The sequence below is a fragment of the Plecotus auritus genome (genome assembly GCF_963455305.1).
Source record: "Plecotus auritus genome assembly, chromosome: 8".
Classification (NCBI taxonomy): Eukaryota; Metazoa; Chordata; class Mammalia; order Chiroptera; family Vespertilionidae; genus Plecotus; species Plecotus auritus.
The window spans coordinates 57,833,095-57,850,036 of NC_137782.1; the positions used below are offsets into that span (position 1 = coordinate 57,833,095).

Genomic DNA, 16,942 nt, shown 5'->3' on the forward strand with positions numbered 1-16,942 from the left:
GGTGTCCTGCACATTCACTAGTGACAGTGGCACACCTTATTTGTGTGAGGGAGGGTGCCTGGTGTTGTCTTCAAAAGCTAAGTATGGTCATTTGCAAATGTAAATGGAGATTTGGTGCTCTAACATTTTATCTCTTCAGTTGGTTTTTCCGTACCATCAGGAGCATAAAATATGTTGGATTTCTCTTAATATTTTTACCAAGTAAAAGTTTTTATTTAATCTAGGCATTCGTATGTCTTGGAATCAGGTGCCTTAATCATGGTGAAGGGGGAGTTGGACAACAGTCTTAGGGATGACTTGGTCGGGCCTGTTTTGTGGAGTGGGGGTGGGCTTTGTGTATCTCTGTGGCTTGCTCACAGCCAAGCAGCCACGGGAGGAAGTGGGAGGAAAAGGACTAGAGAAGTAGTTTGCTGACCTCCAGTCCAGGTCTTTTCCGACTATTCTATATGACCTCAGTAATTCTAATTATGAAAAATTAAAGTGGTTACGTATTGTTACTGCAGTTGATCACTAAATGTAAGTTGTAATTTTTAAATGAATTGCATGGATACTTTGCAATTGACAAAATTGTTGATTGTTTGTTCCTAATAATGAGGATTTGTTTTCTTTTCTCCCTGTTGTTTTAAGATCTATTCTCCAGATCACACTAACAACAGCTTTTCATCAAACCCTTCAACTCCTGTTGGCTCTCCGCCTTCTCTCTCAGGTACTGTCCTTGCTCCCATGCCTCACAGTGCCAGCTGGTGAGTGACTGCCCCCTGGACTCCCTGCACTCGGAGGGGAAATTGCCTCCCTCCACAGGCTCAAAACACCATTTCCAAAGAGAAAGAAAGGAGTGGGAGAGACAGCCTGCCACGTGAAGGCACAGTCATTGACACCCAAACTTCTCTTAAAAATTAGATTTTTTTTTTTTTTAAATATACAGGCATATGGGAAACTTATTTCTGAAATTTTTCCTGGCTCTCTAGAAGATACTCCACAGAATAACATGTTCTAATAAGACATCTCAAACGAGACCAGGTAGTACATATAGCCTTGAACATGATTATACAGTCATCAAATATAGATTATTCAAGAGGATCTTTTCCGACAGAAATTTTAGACTTTCCACATTCCCTCTTTGAAGTCCATGTAATTGGAATGTTTGAGGAAACTATAATCTTGTAAATAAATTGTGAAGTGTGTGGAGTAAAAGGGGATGTTTGCCTTTAAAAATAACAAATTATATGAACTATGGCTTCAGGTAATAAAATATAAGTTCTTACTTTATGTTAGTAAAGCAGAGGTCCATCTGAAAGGCTCATTGCCCTTCCAGTATAAATGCTTCCAGAAGGCCCTGTCTGGTGCCTGTCTCCGCACTCTGGAAAGAGGGCAGGTGGCTTCTAACACAAAACTAAGTCACAACTGTACCTCATTGAAACCTGACCTTTCTGTAATTTATAGCGCGTCACTTGCCGAAATGCTGCCTCCTCCATTCCTATAGCAGCACTCACAGGGCCCACCACAACCTGGCTCCCTGGTTTCAGATCACCACCAAGCTTCCGGAAGCGGGGTTTGATGTCAGCCTTCCCAAGCCTCCATTGACATGGGGGGCCGGGGGGAGTGATCACAGAATAGAGAGGAGTAGCTGGACATTTAAGTCCAAATGCCCAGAGAGACAGAGTTGAAACTGGGAAGAAACAAAGATGATATTAAGGGGATGCTGCAACAGCAGTGAGGCATTCCCCATGATAGAAAAGGCAAGGGGAGCTCAGCATTGTGCAGTGCATACCATGTTGTTCGGCTCTGGAAAGTGACCACCAGCCTCGGTATACAGGGCAGCGTCCCATGAGACCCATGAGGAGGGGTCTGAGCAGGGACAAAGAACCCCATGTGCCCGTTTCAAGCAAAACAGCTCTAATGTTGTCTATTTTATAATTTGGGGGGAAATTCTAGAGTCTAATAAAGCTTGAGATCCACTATTTTAGTCTAATACTTAAGATTAAGTCTGTAGCAATACCGGAGAGCAAAGATCCGGGTGCTCGCAATTCTGCCTCTGCACTCCAGGTTAATGGGGGGCCGAAAGTTGTGGTGCACAGATCATGCCAGAAAACGCCCTAAATACTCTAAACCTGAGCAGGGTGCGCTCAGTGAAAGACCAGAAGTAAGGCCATTGCAAGGCCCTGGTAACCCAACCTGGAACACCATCTGGCAGCAGGGAAGGGCTTCATGAGGATGTAGACCTGGGGCAGGTTGCTGCTTTCACACTGAGAGCTCTGTCCAGATTCTGTCACTGAAAGTAATTGGGCAAAATATTCTATTTTCATTTAGCATCAAAATACACACACATGCACACCCAGAAATGACAGGAGAATGAATATTTAAAGTGCTAACTGTGTCGGGCGTGAGATTTCAGTGAAATCGTAGATTTTATTTTCCTTACTTGAATTATTTATCTTCTATTCTGAGTGCATATTATTTTAAATTTAAAAGTAGGACGTTAGACATGTAATATTTATTATAGCAGGCATCTTTCTTTACCTGCAGGTTTAGCGAATCATAAAAAAATAATTTTCTTCAGAAGAAACTACTTACTTATTACTGTTGTTATGTTGAGTTTTTAAATTTTTGGTTCTGTGGATCCCTGCCAACTAATCTTATTTCCTTAAAAAGTTTCTGAAGGCTTATTGCTTCTCAAGGATCATTTTAAAACCAAATCACAAAGCTGTTTTTCATTGGTGAAAGAATTTTGGTTTAACAAACTGTCCTTGCATGGAGGTATAACAAAGCTTCCCCCCCCCCCCGCGCCCCCCCGCCCATCCCCTTTGCACTCTTAAAAGGACCTTGACTATGTAGTAACAGTTTTCTTCAAAGGAACATTTCTCTAGCTAAAATTCCTCCTTTTGGGAAGCTTGAGAGAATTCTGAGTCTATGTAACATCTCCATGTTTTACCTTTAAGATGTTTTCCTTGCCCCAGAATTTTTGGATGGGAGGTTCACCTTAGCGTCCATGTGGAAATCAACATTGCTGTTTCTAAGAGAACTGTTTAAAGTGTCGGTGAAATTGTTTTTACGATGATGTCGATCGCATTGTAATTCCCTTGTTCATATCAGCAGGCACAGCTGTTTGGTCTAGAAATGGAGGGCAGGCCTCCTCATCTCCTAACTATGAAGGACCCTTGCACTCCTTGGTAAGTCATCTGCTCATCTCTGCTCCAGCCACTTTCAGAGCATGTTTCTCTTTTTGCCTCTAGTTCACTCCAAGATTAGACTGTGTTTGTTCCTGTTTGTAGATTGTAACCCAGATACTGCAGCCCTGTAAGCCCAGGGCTCTAAAGATCTAGGACCAGATAGAAGATTAAAAATCCTGGAAGGATAGTGGCCCCTTCCCATCTGGGGAAAGATCCCTGCTGGTGATTAAATTAATTCCCTGAGATGAGCTGCTGAATTCCCGGCTAATCTGTGTACTGCAGCACTTGAAGATCCTATATGTCTCTGCTCTGCTTCCCAGAATAACACGTTTATAGGCATTTTCCTCTTGACCTTGGAATCAGAAGCCTACTACTACTTCCTTATTCACTTTGGTTCTCATAGAAACCTAGTAATATCAGTACATCTCTGCTCTTCCAGTAGGTAAAGGCTGAACATTTGCATGGGGTTAATTAATATTATAAGTAGGTGATGATTCAGTGTCTGACTCTCTAGGCTTTCTCAAGTCTCAGCGATGGGACTGGAAATATGCGTGAAACACCACCACTCAGTGCAGTATCCAGGCTGTGTATGAACCAGATGGGGAGGGGTAGCAGCAAGGAGCTCTTCAGTCTTCCCATGTTGTTTCCCTTTGTTGAGGTGACATGGAAGAAGACATACATATCTCTCTCTATCTCATTTAATGTTGTCTTGTCAGCGTTTCAGGGTTGCCTTCTCTTCTGGCTTACTATTTAAATTAAGGAAAATCTGAAATTAAAAATACAAAGGTATATTTCCCCCTTGTTCTCTCCCTGCTGAAGCATATGAATCATCCAACTCTGCATTTTAGCCGGTAAATGCAACCACAGAGTGAGACGGCATATGCACTACCTACCCAGCCCCACTAATCTGCAGCCAGTGTTTACCTCCATCAGTTATTCTCTGGGACCCATCTATCAAAACTGGGCTTTGTCCAACTATGAAACTGTAAAGACTGGGCTTAAAGTTGTGAACTACAGCTTTAGTTCCTTTAAATTCTCAACACTCAAGAGGGGATTCGCACGCAGAAACTGCTCTCTCCTCCAGGAAGCTGTGAGCCAGAAAGGATGGTAGGCACATGTATTCTTTCTTTTCATGCTTACATTTACACTTGGAAGTGTATATATGTATGCATTCCTATTTTTAAAATTAAGAAGCGTCGACTCAAGGAAGTTAACAACTTTTCCAAGGTCATATTAGTAGCCATGCTAGTAGTTTAGGGGAAGTCCTGTAACACCAAAGGCCACCAAACCAGAATGCTCTGCACCATAGACTAAGTGTATTAGACACACATTCTTCCTGTCAGTGTGGAATAATTAGAAATGGTTCTTCTCATAGAGTAAAGCTGGTACATCTGTTTGCACAGCCCACTGAAAAGCAGAGCGGATTGAAGCATGTTGTAGTACAAAAGGACATTAGATTTGAAGTCAAAAGACTTAGATTTGAACCCTGACTTTATCATTCCCTGGTACTGTGACACTGATTAATTAATTCATTTAATTTCTTTGAGCCTCATTCGCACGTCTATGTGGAAGGGGTAATATTGTCTCCCCTGCTTGCCTCACTCATGTAGAATGAGGGCCCAGTGGGATGTTAGATGTTAAAGTATACACTGGAGAGTCCTATGCAGATGTGTATTTGATATAATTTATCATACTGGAAAAAAATGAATACACAACTACATGTCCATGTTCTTCACCAAAAACCACAGTACAGACATTATCTAGTTGCAGACAAGTTGGATCCTAATGGCTGGGATGAGAAAAAACGTTAAATTGGTTTTTAATCGTATACCTGTATAAGGGAGTAAATTCTATACTATAGTTAGAACTTTGAAATCATTTAGAAGCTCTGGTAAACATTAATTCAGTTCTTTGTGATTCTTCAGTTGTGAAATCTCATACCCTGTTGTTAACAGAATTTTTGTAACTTTTTTCTGTGATTACTTTGAGTCCCCACTCCCTTCTGTACACACACACACACACACACGCACACACACACATGCACACGCATGCACACACGTACACACTGATGCAAATAGATAGCAAGAAACACAGGTGAAAATCAATAGTACTCAAGAAATTACTGTCTGTCTGTATTTACCCATCCCTGACTTGATAGTTAGCACCGTATCATATGTCACAGAAGAAACCAAGGAATATACCTTCAAGAAGATAATTTAATTGAGGAACTATAAATAGGTCACCTTTTCATTGCTAATTTTTAAAAATCTTTTCACCAATGCCTGTCAGAATGTTTCTTAAATTCAATAAATGTTTTTCTTTTCTAAAGTAAATCTAAATTCTCTTTCAAGCTAATGCAATATAGTATAGCATATATACATCCAAATGTCCTGGAAGAATTACTGAATTTACTTTGTTCATGAAAAATAACACTATGATTATAACATTAACATTTGTCACCAGTTGTCTAGGAAGGATGCTATTCTTCTTAATATTTTAAGGAAATAAACTTTATTGGAAACATTTAGAAACTCAAAGTGGGATGTGTGTGAACTCAAGTTTTACTTATGTAACAAAATCACGCATTTCAAACTCAATCAAATTTCACATCATTTATTAACCAACAGCAAAGCCGGATTGAAGATCGTTTAGAAAGACTGGATGATGCTATTCATGTTCTCCGAAATCATGCAGTGGGCCCATCCACCGCTATGCCTGGCAGTCATGGGGACATGCATGGGATTATTGGACCTTCTCATAATGGAGCAATGGGTGGTCTGGGCTCAGGGTATGGAACCGGTCTTCTTTCAGCCAACAGACATTCACTCATGGTAAGTGATGAACTTTGTAGACTGTAGTTATTGTATAAAATTAGATTTTCAATTATAAACACTATTACTGCTGTTTTTCCCTTTTTAAAAATAGCTTTATTGGGGTATAGTCACTTAATATGCAATTCACCCATTTAAGGTTTATATTTCACTGTGTTTTAGTATATTCACAGGGTTGTGTAACCATTGCCACAGTCTAATTTTAGAACACTTTGCCCCCAGCAAAATGAAAAGAAATCTCCATTGCCATTAGCAGTCACTCTCCATTCTCCCCCCAACCCCTCCAGCCCTTGGCAATCCTGATATAATTTTTCTGTCAATAGATTTGCCTAATCTAGGTTTTTCCTATGAATGGAATCATACAACATGTGGTATCTTTTCTGACTGGCTTCTCCAGCTTAGCACAGTGTTTTCCAGGTTTATGCATGCTTTATCATATATCAGAGTGTCATCCACTTGTGTTGACAAACAATATTTCATTGTGTGCATTGTATTTACCTTCGTCGGGTGATGGATATTTGAATTATTTCCATTCTTGCTGTTATGAATAATGCTCCTATGAACATTCATGTACAGGCTTTAGTGTGGGCACGTCTTCATTTCACTGAAGTACATACCCAGGAGAGCATTGCCGGGTCATCACTGGTATTTTAAATTCTTCATCGTGGTGGCTTTGGCTAAAGGACCCAACCATCTTATGTTCATATTACATTGCTGGCATTTCATATATGAATAGGTTGAATTGTTTTTATTAAAGAAACGAATCAGTGCCTTTGAATTCTGAGTATAGGAGGCAGAAATATATGATGGGTTTGTCTGTCTAAATATCTGGTGTGGGTCTGTGTAATTAAAGTGCACAGTAGTAGTTTTACCACTGCCTATTCCTAAGTCTGTATTTGAATGCGGCTTAAGGAGATTTGTCCACATTACAGTTGGGATTTCAATGCTGCCCACTGCTATTGGTAAGGATTTGAGGGTGCATCCCTTTTTGGGATGGTTATGAAGATCCAGAGAATCTTCCTAACAAAATATTAAGTGATGACAATTAATGAGGTCCGAATGGGTGGAGGATTTAATGTTATTAGTGATTCTGTGTAAGTCCACTCCTTACAAACTCCTACCTGAGCAGTAAACACTTTTTTGTCCTGTTTCGTACCTTATAGACTCTTAAAAAAAGTTGCTTTCCTGTTATCCCTTAAAGTGTCTCTGGTTTAAAGATGATTCCGAGAGGAGAATGCAAAATAAGTGCAGGTCATTCTGAGGCTTCTTGCTCAGTTGTGTTCTTCTGCGTCCTTTCGACTTCTCTTAGTAAAAGACGGAGAGGACCATCCTGAGTGTGTGTTATGGAAACCTGCAACCAATTTGAAACCAAAAATACTGGTTTATAAATAGAAGCAATGAACTCACTTCTAAGACGTGGAAAGATATTTTTGAATGCCAAAGCTAAATCATTTTTTTCTTGTTCGCTTTTCCTTGACCTCTACCCCAAAAATTCATCATTGAGTAGAAATTGTTTGTCTATTCATGGCAGTTGCTAAGAGTTAACAAAAGGAAAATCTAGATTTTAATTTAGCTTGGCCTCAGGTAATGTGTTAAATACACTTGGGATGCATATAATATGAGATTTCAGTTTGTACAGCTCTTTTTTTTTAAACTACAATGTTTAAACAATACTGCTTTTAATTAAGAAATCTGGCTTTATTAAAAGCCAGATCTGTGACTTATAACCATTTCTGTATATCTGCTCTCAATCAAGAGAAAAATAGTTTAATTTCTGTTGCTGTGTTCGTTTTGCATATGTTAAACGGATGCCACATGCACCCAGGGCATTGCTTCAGAGCTGTTTTTTCCCCACAAATATGTAAAGTTTGCTCTTAAATACCAGATGTAGGTTAAGTGATTCTTTAAAATAATAAACTATACATAGATGCTGTTTGGAACTGTGTGACCTTTGAGTTGCCTCCTCTTTGAGGCTGACTCAGAGGTGGGATCGGAAGAGACTAGAATCATCTTTGGAGATGGGAAGTGGGATGGACCCAGGTGGAGGGGAAGGAGAGAACAGCAGAACTAATCAGCCAGTGTTACACAGGAGTGTCTTTCACTTTGAAAAACTGTGTAGACGCAATAAAGCGGCTAGTTTTGCTGATGAGGAAAAGTTCTTGCCCGCTCCTCTGAAGACATTTCTAATTCCATCAAGGACAACCACAGACCCCAAGACAGGAGAGCAACTCCAGAGCCATGACATGGCCACAACCTGCTGGCCTTTAAACCAAGTGGGACTGTGTGGTCTTTTTTTCTCAAAAATACTTAGCAGCCCCCAGAATCTGGCCTCCTCCACCTGAAACTCCGTCACGTGTGTGGACGAGATTGGATTGTCATTTTCTTGTGCAAACTGGTATAAATTTTCAAACAAAAACCTGAGAACAAAGGAAATAGTTTTTGAATTTAGTCAGTCTGAAGTTAGCCTTTGACCATTTGATGCATTCCACCATAAAAAGGAAGTTGAAGGGGAAGAGGGAAAAAAAAAACCCATCCCCCTCGACAACAACAAAAAAATTCAAGGAGGATCCTGGTAATGTTTTCCACATTTGAATTTTAATACATGAAACAGGCTATAAACGCTGGCCAGCTGCAGTAAATAAAGTAGCAGTGGGAGGTATGCACCGGAAACCTCGGAGCTGCCTGGGGGACTTTCCTTCCCAACTGCACACCTTCATTTGTTGCTCTGCAGTGGAAGCAAGTGGCAGTAACTGAACACCATCCCGGGGCAGGTTTGGTTTTGAGCAAATCTCCTTCCTAGCTCTCCTTAACAGTGCCTTCTGATTAAAGAACAGACAGCCTTGAATCCTCTTGACCTCCCCACTCTTCTCGTTTCCTCTCCCTGCCTTCCGAAAATAAAAACGAAATGGCTTGATAACTTGGAAGATGATATAAGCATTTCTTTCTGCAGCAGCCTGAAATCGTGGTGGGGAAAAGCCATGGTTCTGGATCGGCTATTATGTTATCTCATTTAATTGCTAACATATTGTACTTAGCTTTTGATTCATAAAATGTTTTCCTTGGAGTTCTGCAGTGGGTCTTCAGTGATTTACTGAGTATTAGTGTAATGAAAGGGACTTTTTCACAGCAGCATGGCTCATAACACTAGAGTGAATGGTGTAGACTCACGGGCTTTCTAGATGGTATGATTTGCCCATGCTCTCTCCTGCTCAAAGACCTTCACCAGCTTTCCATTAGCTACCAGATAAAGACAGTTTTCTAGCCCAGCTTTTAAAGTCCCATTACCATTTACCAAAAGCCTTATGTTTAGTTATTTCAATAAGTAAAAACTTTTCCAGCAAGACCAGTCTGTGCATATTACCAGAATTTGCCCTGTACATTCTTACTATGTACTTCTCTTATTTCTATCTGGATTGGCCGGCTCTACCCACTCCTCTCTGTCCATCTCATCCCACCATTCTCAAAGCTCTGGCTCAAATTCTGCCTCTTCCAGGAAGCCTTTCCTTGCTACCTCCTCCTGTGATAGTCACTTTCTTTTTATACTCATAGCACTACGGATCATACCATCAGCTAGATATTTATCTTGCCCAGTTATGTATAGCTATATATCTTTTGTAGGTATGACCTTTGCCTTCGCAACTATATTGTAAATTCCTTGAGTACTAGGTATTGCATTTTGTTTTTTTCCCAGTAAACAAATTATCACTCAGAAAGGAAGAAAGGCAACTAATATTTTCTGAGTGCTTGACAAGTTGCCAGCCCACTGCTAGGTGCATCATATACGTTAGGGAAGGCAGTCTTCTCAAGAGCCCAGTGAGGAGGAGGATGGTGTCCATTCTGGGTGAGAGTCAGCTGAGCCTCGGAAGATTTGAGTTGCCTCAAGTCCCAAAGTGAGATTTAAACTCAGACACTCTGACTCCAGTTTCCATGCTCCTTTTTACTACCATGAGTCCACCCCAGAGACCATCTGTAGACATGCCTTCTAATAATTCATTTCAGGTGGTAAGAGCTCTCGATCTTCAAATCTTGATAAATGTTTATTGATGAAAGAAATTTCCAGGTGTCTCATGGCCAAGTTCCCAGAGCAACTCTCTACCCAAATGTGGACGTGAAGAACTTTCCCTCCAATGCGGTAGCATTCGAGATTAAAATCCACATTGTCAAACACTTATTCCTAAATCAGTATGTCCATGCAAAGTGGCAAGAGGTGTGAGCTCTCCTTACGAGGGTCCTTCAAGCAATACATTTTAACCTAACTTTTCTACCATACCCACTCACTTTTCTAATGGAATCCAAGCAGGAACCTCTGAATGTGGGAGGACTTGGAAGCAGCTGGATTTGTCACTAACCCTGTTAGAATGTCTTATTCAGATATAATCTCCTCTCCAATATCTCCATGGTTAACCTGATATTAAATCATTAGATTTTTTTATAAGTTATTAAAGTGGCAGTTTCCAAATATAATTCCATTAATCATTCAGTGTTCAGGTTCACAGACAAAAACTGAAAGTCTTTCAGATGACCTAATCACTCCTTCTAACTGACTAAGAACAAAACACACATCAAAAATGTCTTCATGTGATTCTGTAGGTGCTCCAAATTACTTGTCAGTAGAGTCAGCAACTATAGGATCATTTAGCTAAAAAGTTCCTCTTCTATTAATATATAATATTAATGTGGTTTCCGGATCCTTTTTGCTTTTAGTCCACTTATTCATTTCAAAACCATTTATCAGATGGTAACCAAATGCCAGGCCCTATGCTAACAGGTGGTCTCTGCTCTCGAGGGGTTCACAGGCGAGTAGGAAAGGACACATATTTAAAAGCAAAGTGCTGCAGCAGTGGAGTTAGGCTCCACCAGAGAGGATGGACCCAACTCTGTTATCTGTGGGAAAGGATCACCCTGTCCCTTGGTAGAGGAGAAGTGATCTCGTAAGGATCGAGTTGCTCTAGTTGACTTGGAAGTGGAAGTGCCCAATGAACTTGCACCTGCACCTGTCCTCCATAGCATCCCTTTGGCCCCTTCCCAGAACCCCAAGTGGGGTTTGGCACATTTCAGAAAGCTCTGACATAAGCCAATATTTGCCCGGCTTCTCTCTTATCAATAACATTTTTAGTTTGACTTTGGATTGGAAAGAATTTATCAGAAGAACATTCATTAGGTGAAGAAGCACCTTTTATTTCATTGACATTAAACATAGGGGAACTTTTGCCACGTGGGGCCTCAGGATAAATGACTTAAATTTCATAGTTCTTTTGCTTTCATAGTTCTTAAGATTTAAGACCATTGGATTTTAGATTCTAAAAGTACCCAGAGGTCCTTTAGCTCATGGCCCTTATTTTACTGCTGAAGACTGAGGCCAAGAAAGTGGAAGTGACCCAAGCATGGGTACTCACTAGTTAATGGCCAAGCTAGGATTAAAAACCAGACAAGCCAGCTATGAGACCAGCACTCTTTGTGCTAAATACCACGCTGCTGCAACAAGCTTCCTCTCTAACCTAATACCATAGCAATTTCAACACTGTGGCTGGTATTACAAACGACTCTGTTACTCAGACTTAACTCATGAAACCCAAGAGAACTCTTCAGTTGCCCCCTGGCTCCCTGCCACATGTTGCTATTTAGCTTTGCTAATAATATTTGGCAATTAGAGACGGTAGTGGGCAGTGATGTGATATCTTGGGGAGCATTTCCTAGTATGTGGTTGTGGGAGTAGCAGACGTCAGGAAATTCTGTTTCTACGTGGACCTCTTCAACAGAGGTATGATCCATTGGGTCTTCACCATCTTCACTCTGAGGTTTTCACAGATTTTAATTTTCCACAAAATTCCGTGTATATTTTAGCACATACTTCATTTCTAAGCAGTTTTTACCATAGCATCTCAGAGACTTTGGAAGTCATCTCTATCCACATCCCTCTACAAATGCCCTGTCAAGCAGTCAGTAAGTCTCTATCAGCCTCCTTTTTTCAAGGCTGAGTAACTCCAAGTGACCACAGAGCCATTTCCAGCAAATGTTAGAAAATTCTTTCTGAGTCCAGCCCATATTTACTTCTCTGTGAAGTCTGTATTTTTCTGCTTAGAGTTACCCTAAGTCAATCTAACAAATATTTTTAAAAATTTCAGTTATTTGAAGACATCTATTCAATATTTTTTCTCTGGGCTAGACATTTATATTTTCAAATATTTACCCTAAAAATAGTTTTTGACTCTGATTTTCCAGTGCATTCTCTCCAGCATATAAAGGATGCTTTTCTTTTTCTAGGATCTTTTAGTTTGCAGAGTTTCAAACTGAACACAATGCTCAAGGAATTACCAGGGTGACTATGATGGACCTATCACCAAACCCATTCAGTATATTATATCTTTATTAAAGGCCACCTAACTAGATCCTATTAGCTATTTTTGATGACTTCATCATCCTGCTGATAAATATGGAACTTGTAATCAGCTGAAATCCTTAAGTCACACATCTCTCAACTATCCTCGTGCACTTTTTTGTTGTGCCAGACAGACTTCACAGAACACCTTTGATTTCAGCCTTCAGTCAGTTTCCAGCCTCAGGTCTCCTTTAGGTCCTCATTCAGTCACATATTCTGCCAGCTCTGTTGTTGGCAAATTTAAATGTGATGGGTGTCATTGATGCCCACCTCAAAGCCATGAATAAAAATGGTGACCAGGAAGGACATAGAGCCGAAAGCCTGAGGTTCAACACTACAGACACTCCGCACTCACATCGCGCCCCCGCCCCCGGCTCTTTGGGTTTGATATTTCCCCCTAACTTTTCTCCCATGCAGTCCACCTTTCCTCATTTTGTCCATAGCTTTATCACAAGACACAGGCATTCAGCATTCCCATGAATGAGGAAATGAGATCTGTTCAGAAAGACTTGTTCTTGGTGGAACCAAACTGAGTTTGTGAGGTCATTGCCTCTATCTCAGGGCACTTCAAACTCTTTTTTTAAATAGCTTTCACCCACGATCTTAGTCATCAGTGTCATCTTTCTATAGCTACTATGTTGTTTCTTTTTCTTTAATTAAGATATTTGCCCAGCACTTGTGTTCTACCATCTCTCCTAATCTCCACAACTATCAAATATTTCTGAGAGCAGATGAACACTTTCAATTGAAAGTTTTTAATTATATCTATGTGGTACTTTATTTTTTTTAATGTAAAAAAAACAGAACTGATAAAAAAGTGCTTAAAGAAATACACTTTATTTTTAATTTCCCACCTTTACTGAGATATTGTTGACATCTAACGTATGTAAGTTTAAGGTGTACAATGTGTTGCTTTGATACACCTACATATTGCAAAATGTTACCACGATAAAGGTAGTTGATGCCTCCATCTCCTCAATAATTACTTTTTTGTGTTTTATCATGAAGTAATTCAGTTATGTCATTCATACCAAAACAAAATACTGGAACAACTTGGCACGCTGTACATTAGATCCTCAGAACTTACTCATCTTCTAACTGGAAGTTTGTACCCTCCAAGCAACATCTCCCCATTTCTCCCACCTGGCCCAGCCCCCAGCAACCACCATTTTACTGTCTTATTTCTTTGAATTTGTGTTTTTGTTTTGTTTTGTTTTAGATTCTAGTTATAACTGAGAACATGCAGTATTTGTCTTTTTCTGACTTAAAGAAATCCTTTTAACTATGGATTAGTTACAATAGCTTCAGAATCCTTGAGCTCACCATTTGATATGTATGCTTTAACTCAAACAAAAGTCAAAAGCTTTTGAATAAAGCCATAGCACTGTGACCATTCACACTCCATTAGCAACCTCTAAAACAAGTGGTTGGGACATGACGCATGTCCAGATCTCACAGCAGAGGGTCCAAATTAGGAATATACCCTCTCCCCCCCCCCCCCACCTGTTTTACTAAAATTCAGGCCCTGTGACCTACAAACAAGAGTCAATTTCCATTGGACCATCATACCCAAAGAACAATCTTTCTCAATCTTCTAGGACAAGCCATTTTCTTATTTTTCCTCTACAGTATGCATTTAGCACTTTGGTATCATGAGCTTTGAATAAAAACAAAAACTTGTTGTCTTTCCCACTTTTAAAATATGAAAACATATTTAAAACAGACTGTATGATCTCATTATATTTGTACTTTGCTTTCTTCTTAAATAATAGAGGGAAAAACAAGTAGACCCTTTTAATAGCTCAGTCATCGTAATATTTTTTATTGAACTTTTATTGGGAACAAGGACACAGTGCTAAACCATCTTTTAGAAAAGGCCAACCCCTGCATTTAAACCAAGGGTGGGCAAACTTTTTGACTCGAGGGCCACAATGCGTTCTTAAACTGGACGGGAGGGCTGGAACAAAAGCATGGATGGAGTGTTTGTGTGAACTAATATAAATTCAAAGTAAAGGAGCGGAGGGGAGAGCAAGAGAACCCTCCGCTCTTTCGGCTCCGTGGGCTGGATAGAACAGCTGAACGGGCCAGATCCGGCCCGCGGGCCATAGTTTGCCCACGGCTGAAAACCCTTATTTTCTCAAGAAAGATTTGGAGTGGGGGAATATATAGTGTATATATTAGAAAATACACAGGTGCTCATTCACTCCTTTGGCGCCTCAGATCCTTTGGGGTACATACCCGTCTCTGATCCTGCGGACCCTTGACTGTGGGAGGGTGATAGCTCAAGTGTGTGCCTACCCGAAATGCAAAATAGAATTCCTAAGTGACCTAAGGAGCAATTCAGAAGAGGGTGAACATTGGCGTCTGTAGGTTTTTGACTGTTACAGGCTAGAAAGGGCACCACAGAACCATAGATAAACATGATTTTTTAAAATGCAGAAAATAGAGGATCTTATGTGGCCAGTGGAGGTAAGAAAATTGCCCCCTGGTAGCAGCCCTGCAGCACCCAGCCAGGGCTGCACTGGGCGCAGAGCCCCTCCTTGGAGCACAGCAGCTCCAACAATTGGCACGGATATTTCACATGAGAGTCCACAGGAAGAGCAAGTTTTCATGTATATTTTTTACATCCAAATTAAATTAACTCATGGAATTTTCCACCCTTAGGAATTAAAGTAGCAGCTCATGAAGTAATTCAGTTATGTCATTCATACCAAAACAGAAAATACTGGAGCAACTTGGCACTGTTTGAAAGCCAAAACTAGGCCGTGGCCATTTTATGTTTTTTTAAAACCTGTGGTCGTTGTGTTATTTTAACTTTTATTGTGGCTGCAAATTTTTTAAGTCAAAAGTATCTTAATTGCTTAGAAAACAGAAGTGTAAAATGGGTTCAAAATAAGAAGAAGTTTTAGGCAAAGCAGTTTTAGGAATGAAAACCTAAAAAAAAAAAAAAGGTTTAACCACATTTCTGAAAGGCGAGGATTCTACCTAATTGACATTTACAGTTGTGCATAATTATAGCTTCCTTTATATCCATAAATTGTCTTAAATTCTCCAAAGTTGAGTTTAATCACGAGATCTGTCCAATATTAATTCAATGACATCTTTGGGGAAGTATTGTCCTGATACAATAGCCATGTTCATTTTCAAGTGGGTAATTGGACATATTGTCAAAAACCAATGTATTGAGTTCCCACATTTTAATTTCTCATTTGCCTCCTCCCCAGCTTCTGCTCTCGGACGGTCTCTTTTGGAGCTGAAAGTGTGTGAAAGTTATTGGAGAAGGGTATTCTCTGGGTAATGTTTCTGTATGCTGCCCAAATTTCTCCCCCCTGTCATCGAGATGGGAAACAGCTGGTTTTTGTTTAAAAAGCTGTTTTGCGCAATGTCTGAATCTTGAGGTGTAGAGCTGAGGTCACCAGTGCAGCAGGTGCTCAGGAACAAGTGAGCAAGGCCCTGGGGACCGGCCGGCCCCGTCACCTTCTGCAGGGCACTTCCGTGTGGAGGAAAAGTGTTGAAGTTGGCTCCTTCGTTTAGGGCACAAACAGATCTAAGAAAGTAATCGCATTAGCGAGGCTATTGGAAGTGGAGTATCTTTGAACACAGCCAGCCCTTGAGTAAATAATTAGCTCAGTATGAAAGAAATCAAAATGGTCATTTCCCTCACAGGGTTTCATGCAAAAGTCTCGGCCTTAGCTTCCTTTAGATATTATAAGATTTTGAATTTCCTCTTTACATACACCAACACTAACAGAACTACAATTTTAAGTAAGTGCTCCCATAACCCAGTGTGTTTTTCAAGTTTATGGATGCCAGCTAAGCGAAAGGGAGAGAAGAAACCTGAGTTGGAGAGACCAGTACCGGAGCAGTTTTGAAAGAGGCAAAGTAAGAAACATGTGGAATCACTAACGTGCAGGGCACGTCAGATGTCCACCCGTCTGAAGATGAAAGGAAACAGCCTCCCCCCTGGGAGCTGGAGGTTATTAGCAGCTGTTTATCCAGTCGGGAATAGAGATTAACATTGTAATTTTTTTTAAGAACCAGAAGAAAATTTGTTTGGGAAGTTGGCTCTTCATACCAAGTCACTGTGCATTGCCAAAAAAAACTTCCTTTCTCAGAACTCATGTACTCAAGTTGAGCAATGTTAGGATTCTCTGAGAAACTCGGAATTATCAAAAAGTCTGTCTCCTTTAACTAGAACAGGGAAGGACAGGAATGGGTGGACGTCGGCCATTGACACATCGCCTTATACTCTAACTGGGAAGCTAGCTGTTTGGTGTGTTACCTGTTCTCCAGCCTGCCTCTAAATGGGGTGTTCTTTGCGCGCGCGCGCACGCGCGCGCACACACACACACACACACACACACACACACACACACACACACACACATATACCTCGCTTCCCCCTAACTTAATCTTTACCACTCTGCAGCAAACACAGATGGGTTTTGCACATGCCTACTGCTTGTAAAATGCCTTCTCATGACATACTGGGGAAGCTGCTTAGCACTCTGTGGAGCTTTATTCCAAAAAAAAAAAAAAAAAAGAGTTGGATATTGGTATTT

General features: G+C 40.4%; 1 protein-coding gene across 41 annotated transcripts in view; it reads left to right on the plus strand.

Annotated features, from left to right (window-relative positions):
* Window positions 1-16,942, plus strand: part of TCF4 (transcription factor 4) — a 341,673-nt gene that overhangs the window by 308,944 nt on the left and 15,787 nt on the right. For 33 of the 41 annotated variants that reach the window (XM_080686315.1, XM_080686322.1, XM_080686323.1 and 30 more), the window contains 3 exons: window positions 628-706; window positions 3,094-3,170; window positions 5,798-6,001. In XM_080686315.1, coding sequence (XP_080542441.1) covers window positions 628-706; window positions 3,094-3,170; window positions 5,798-6,001 — 360 coding nt within the window. The remainder of the gene's footprint in view (window positions 1-627; window positions 707-3,093; window positions 3,171-5,797; window positions 6,002-16,942) is intronic. The other 8 variants (XM_080686318.1, XM_080686352.1, XM_080686353.1 and 5 more) reach the window with 1 other exon arrangement.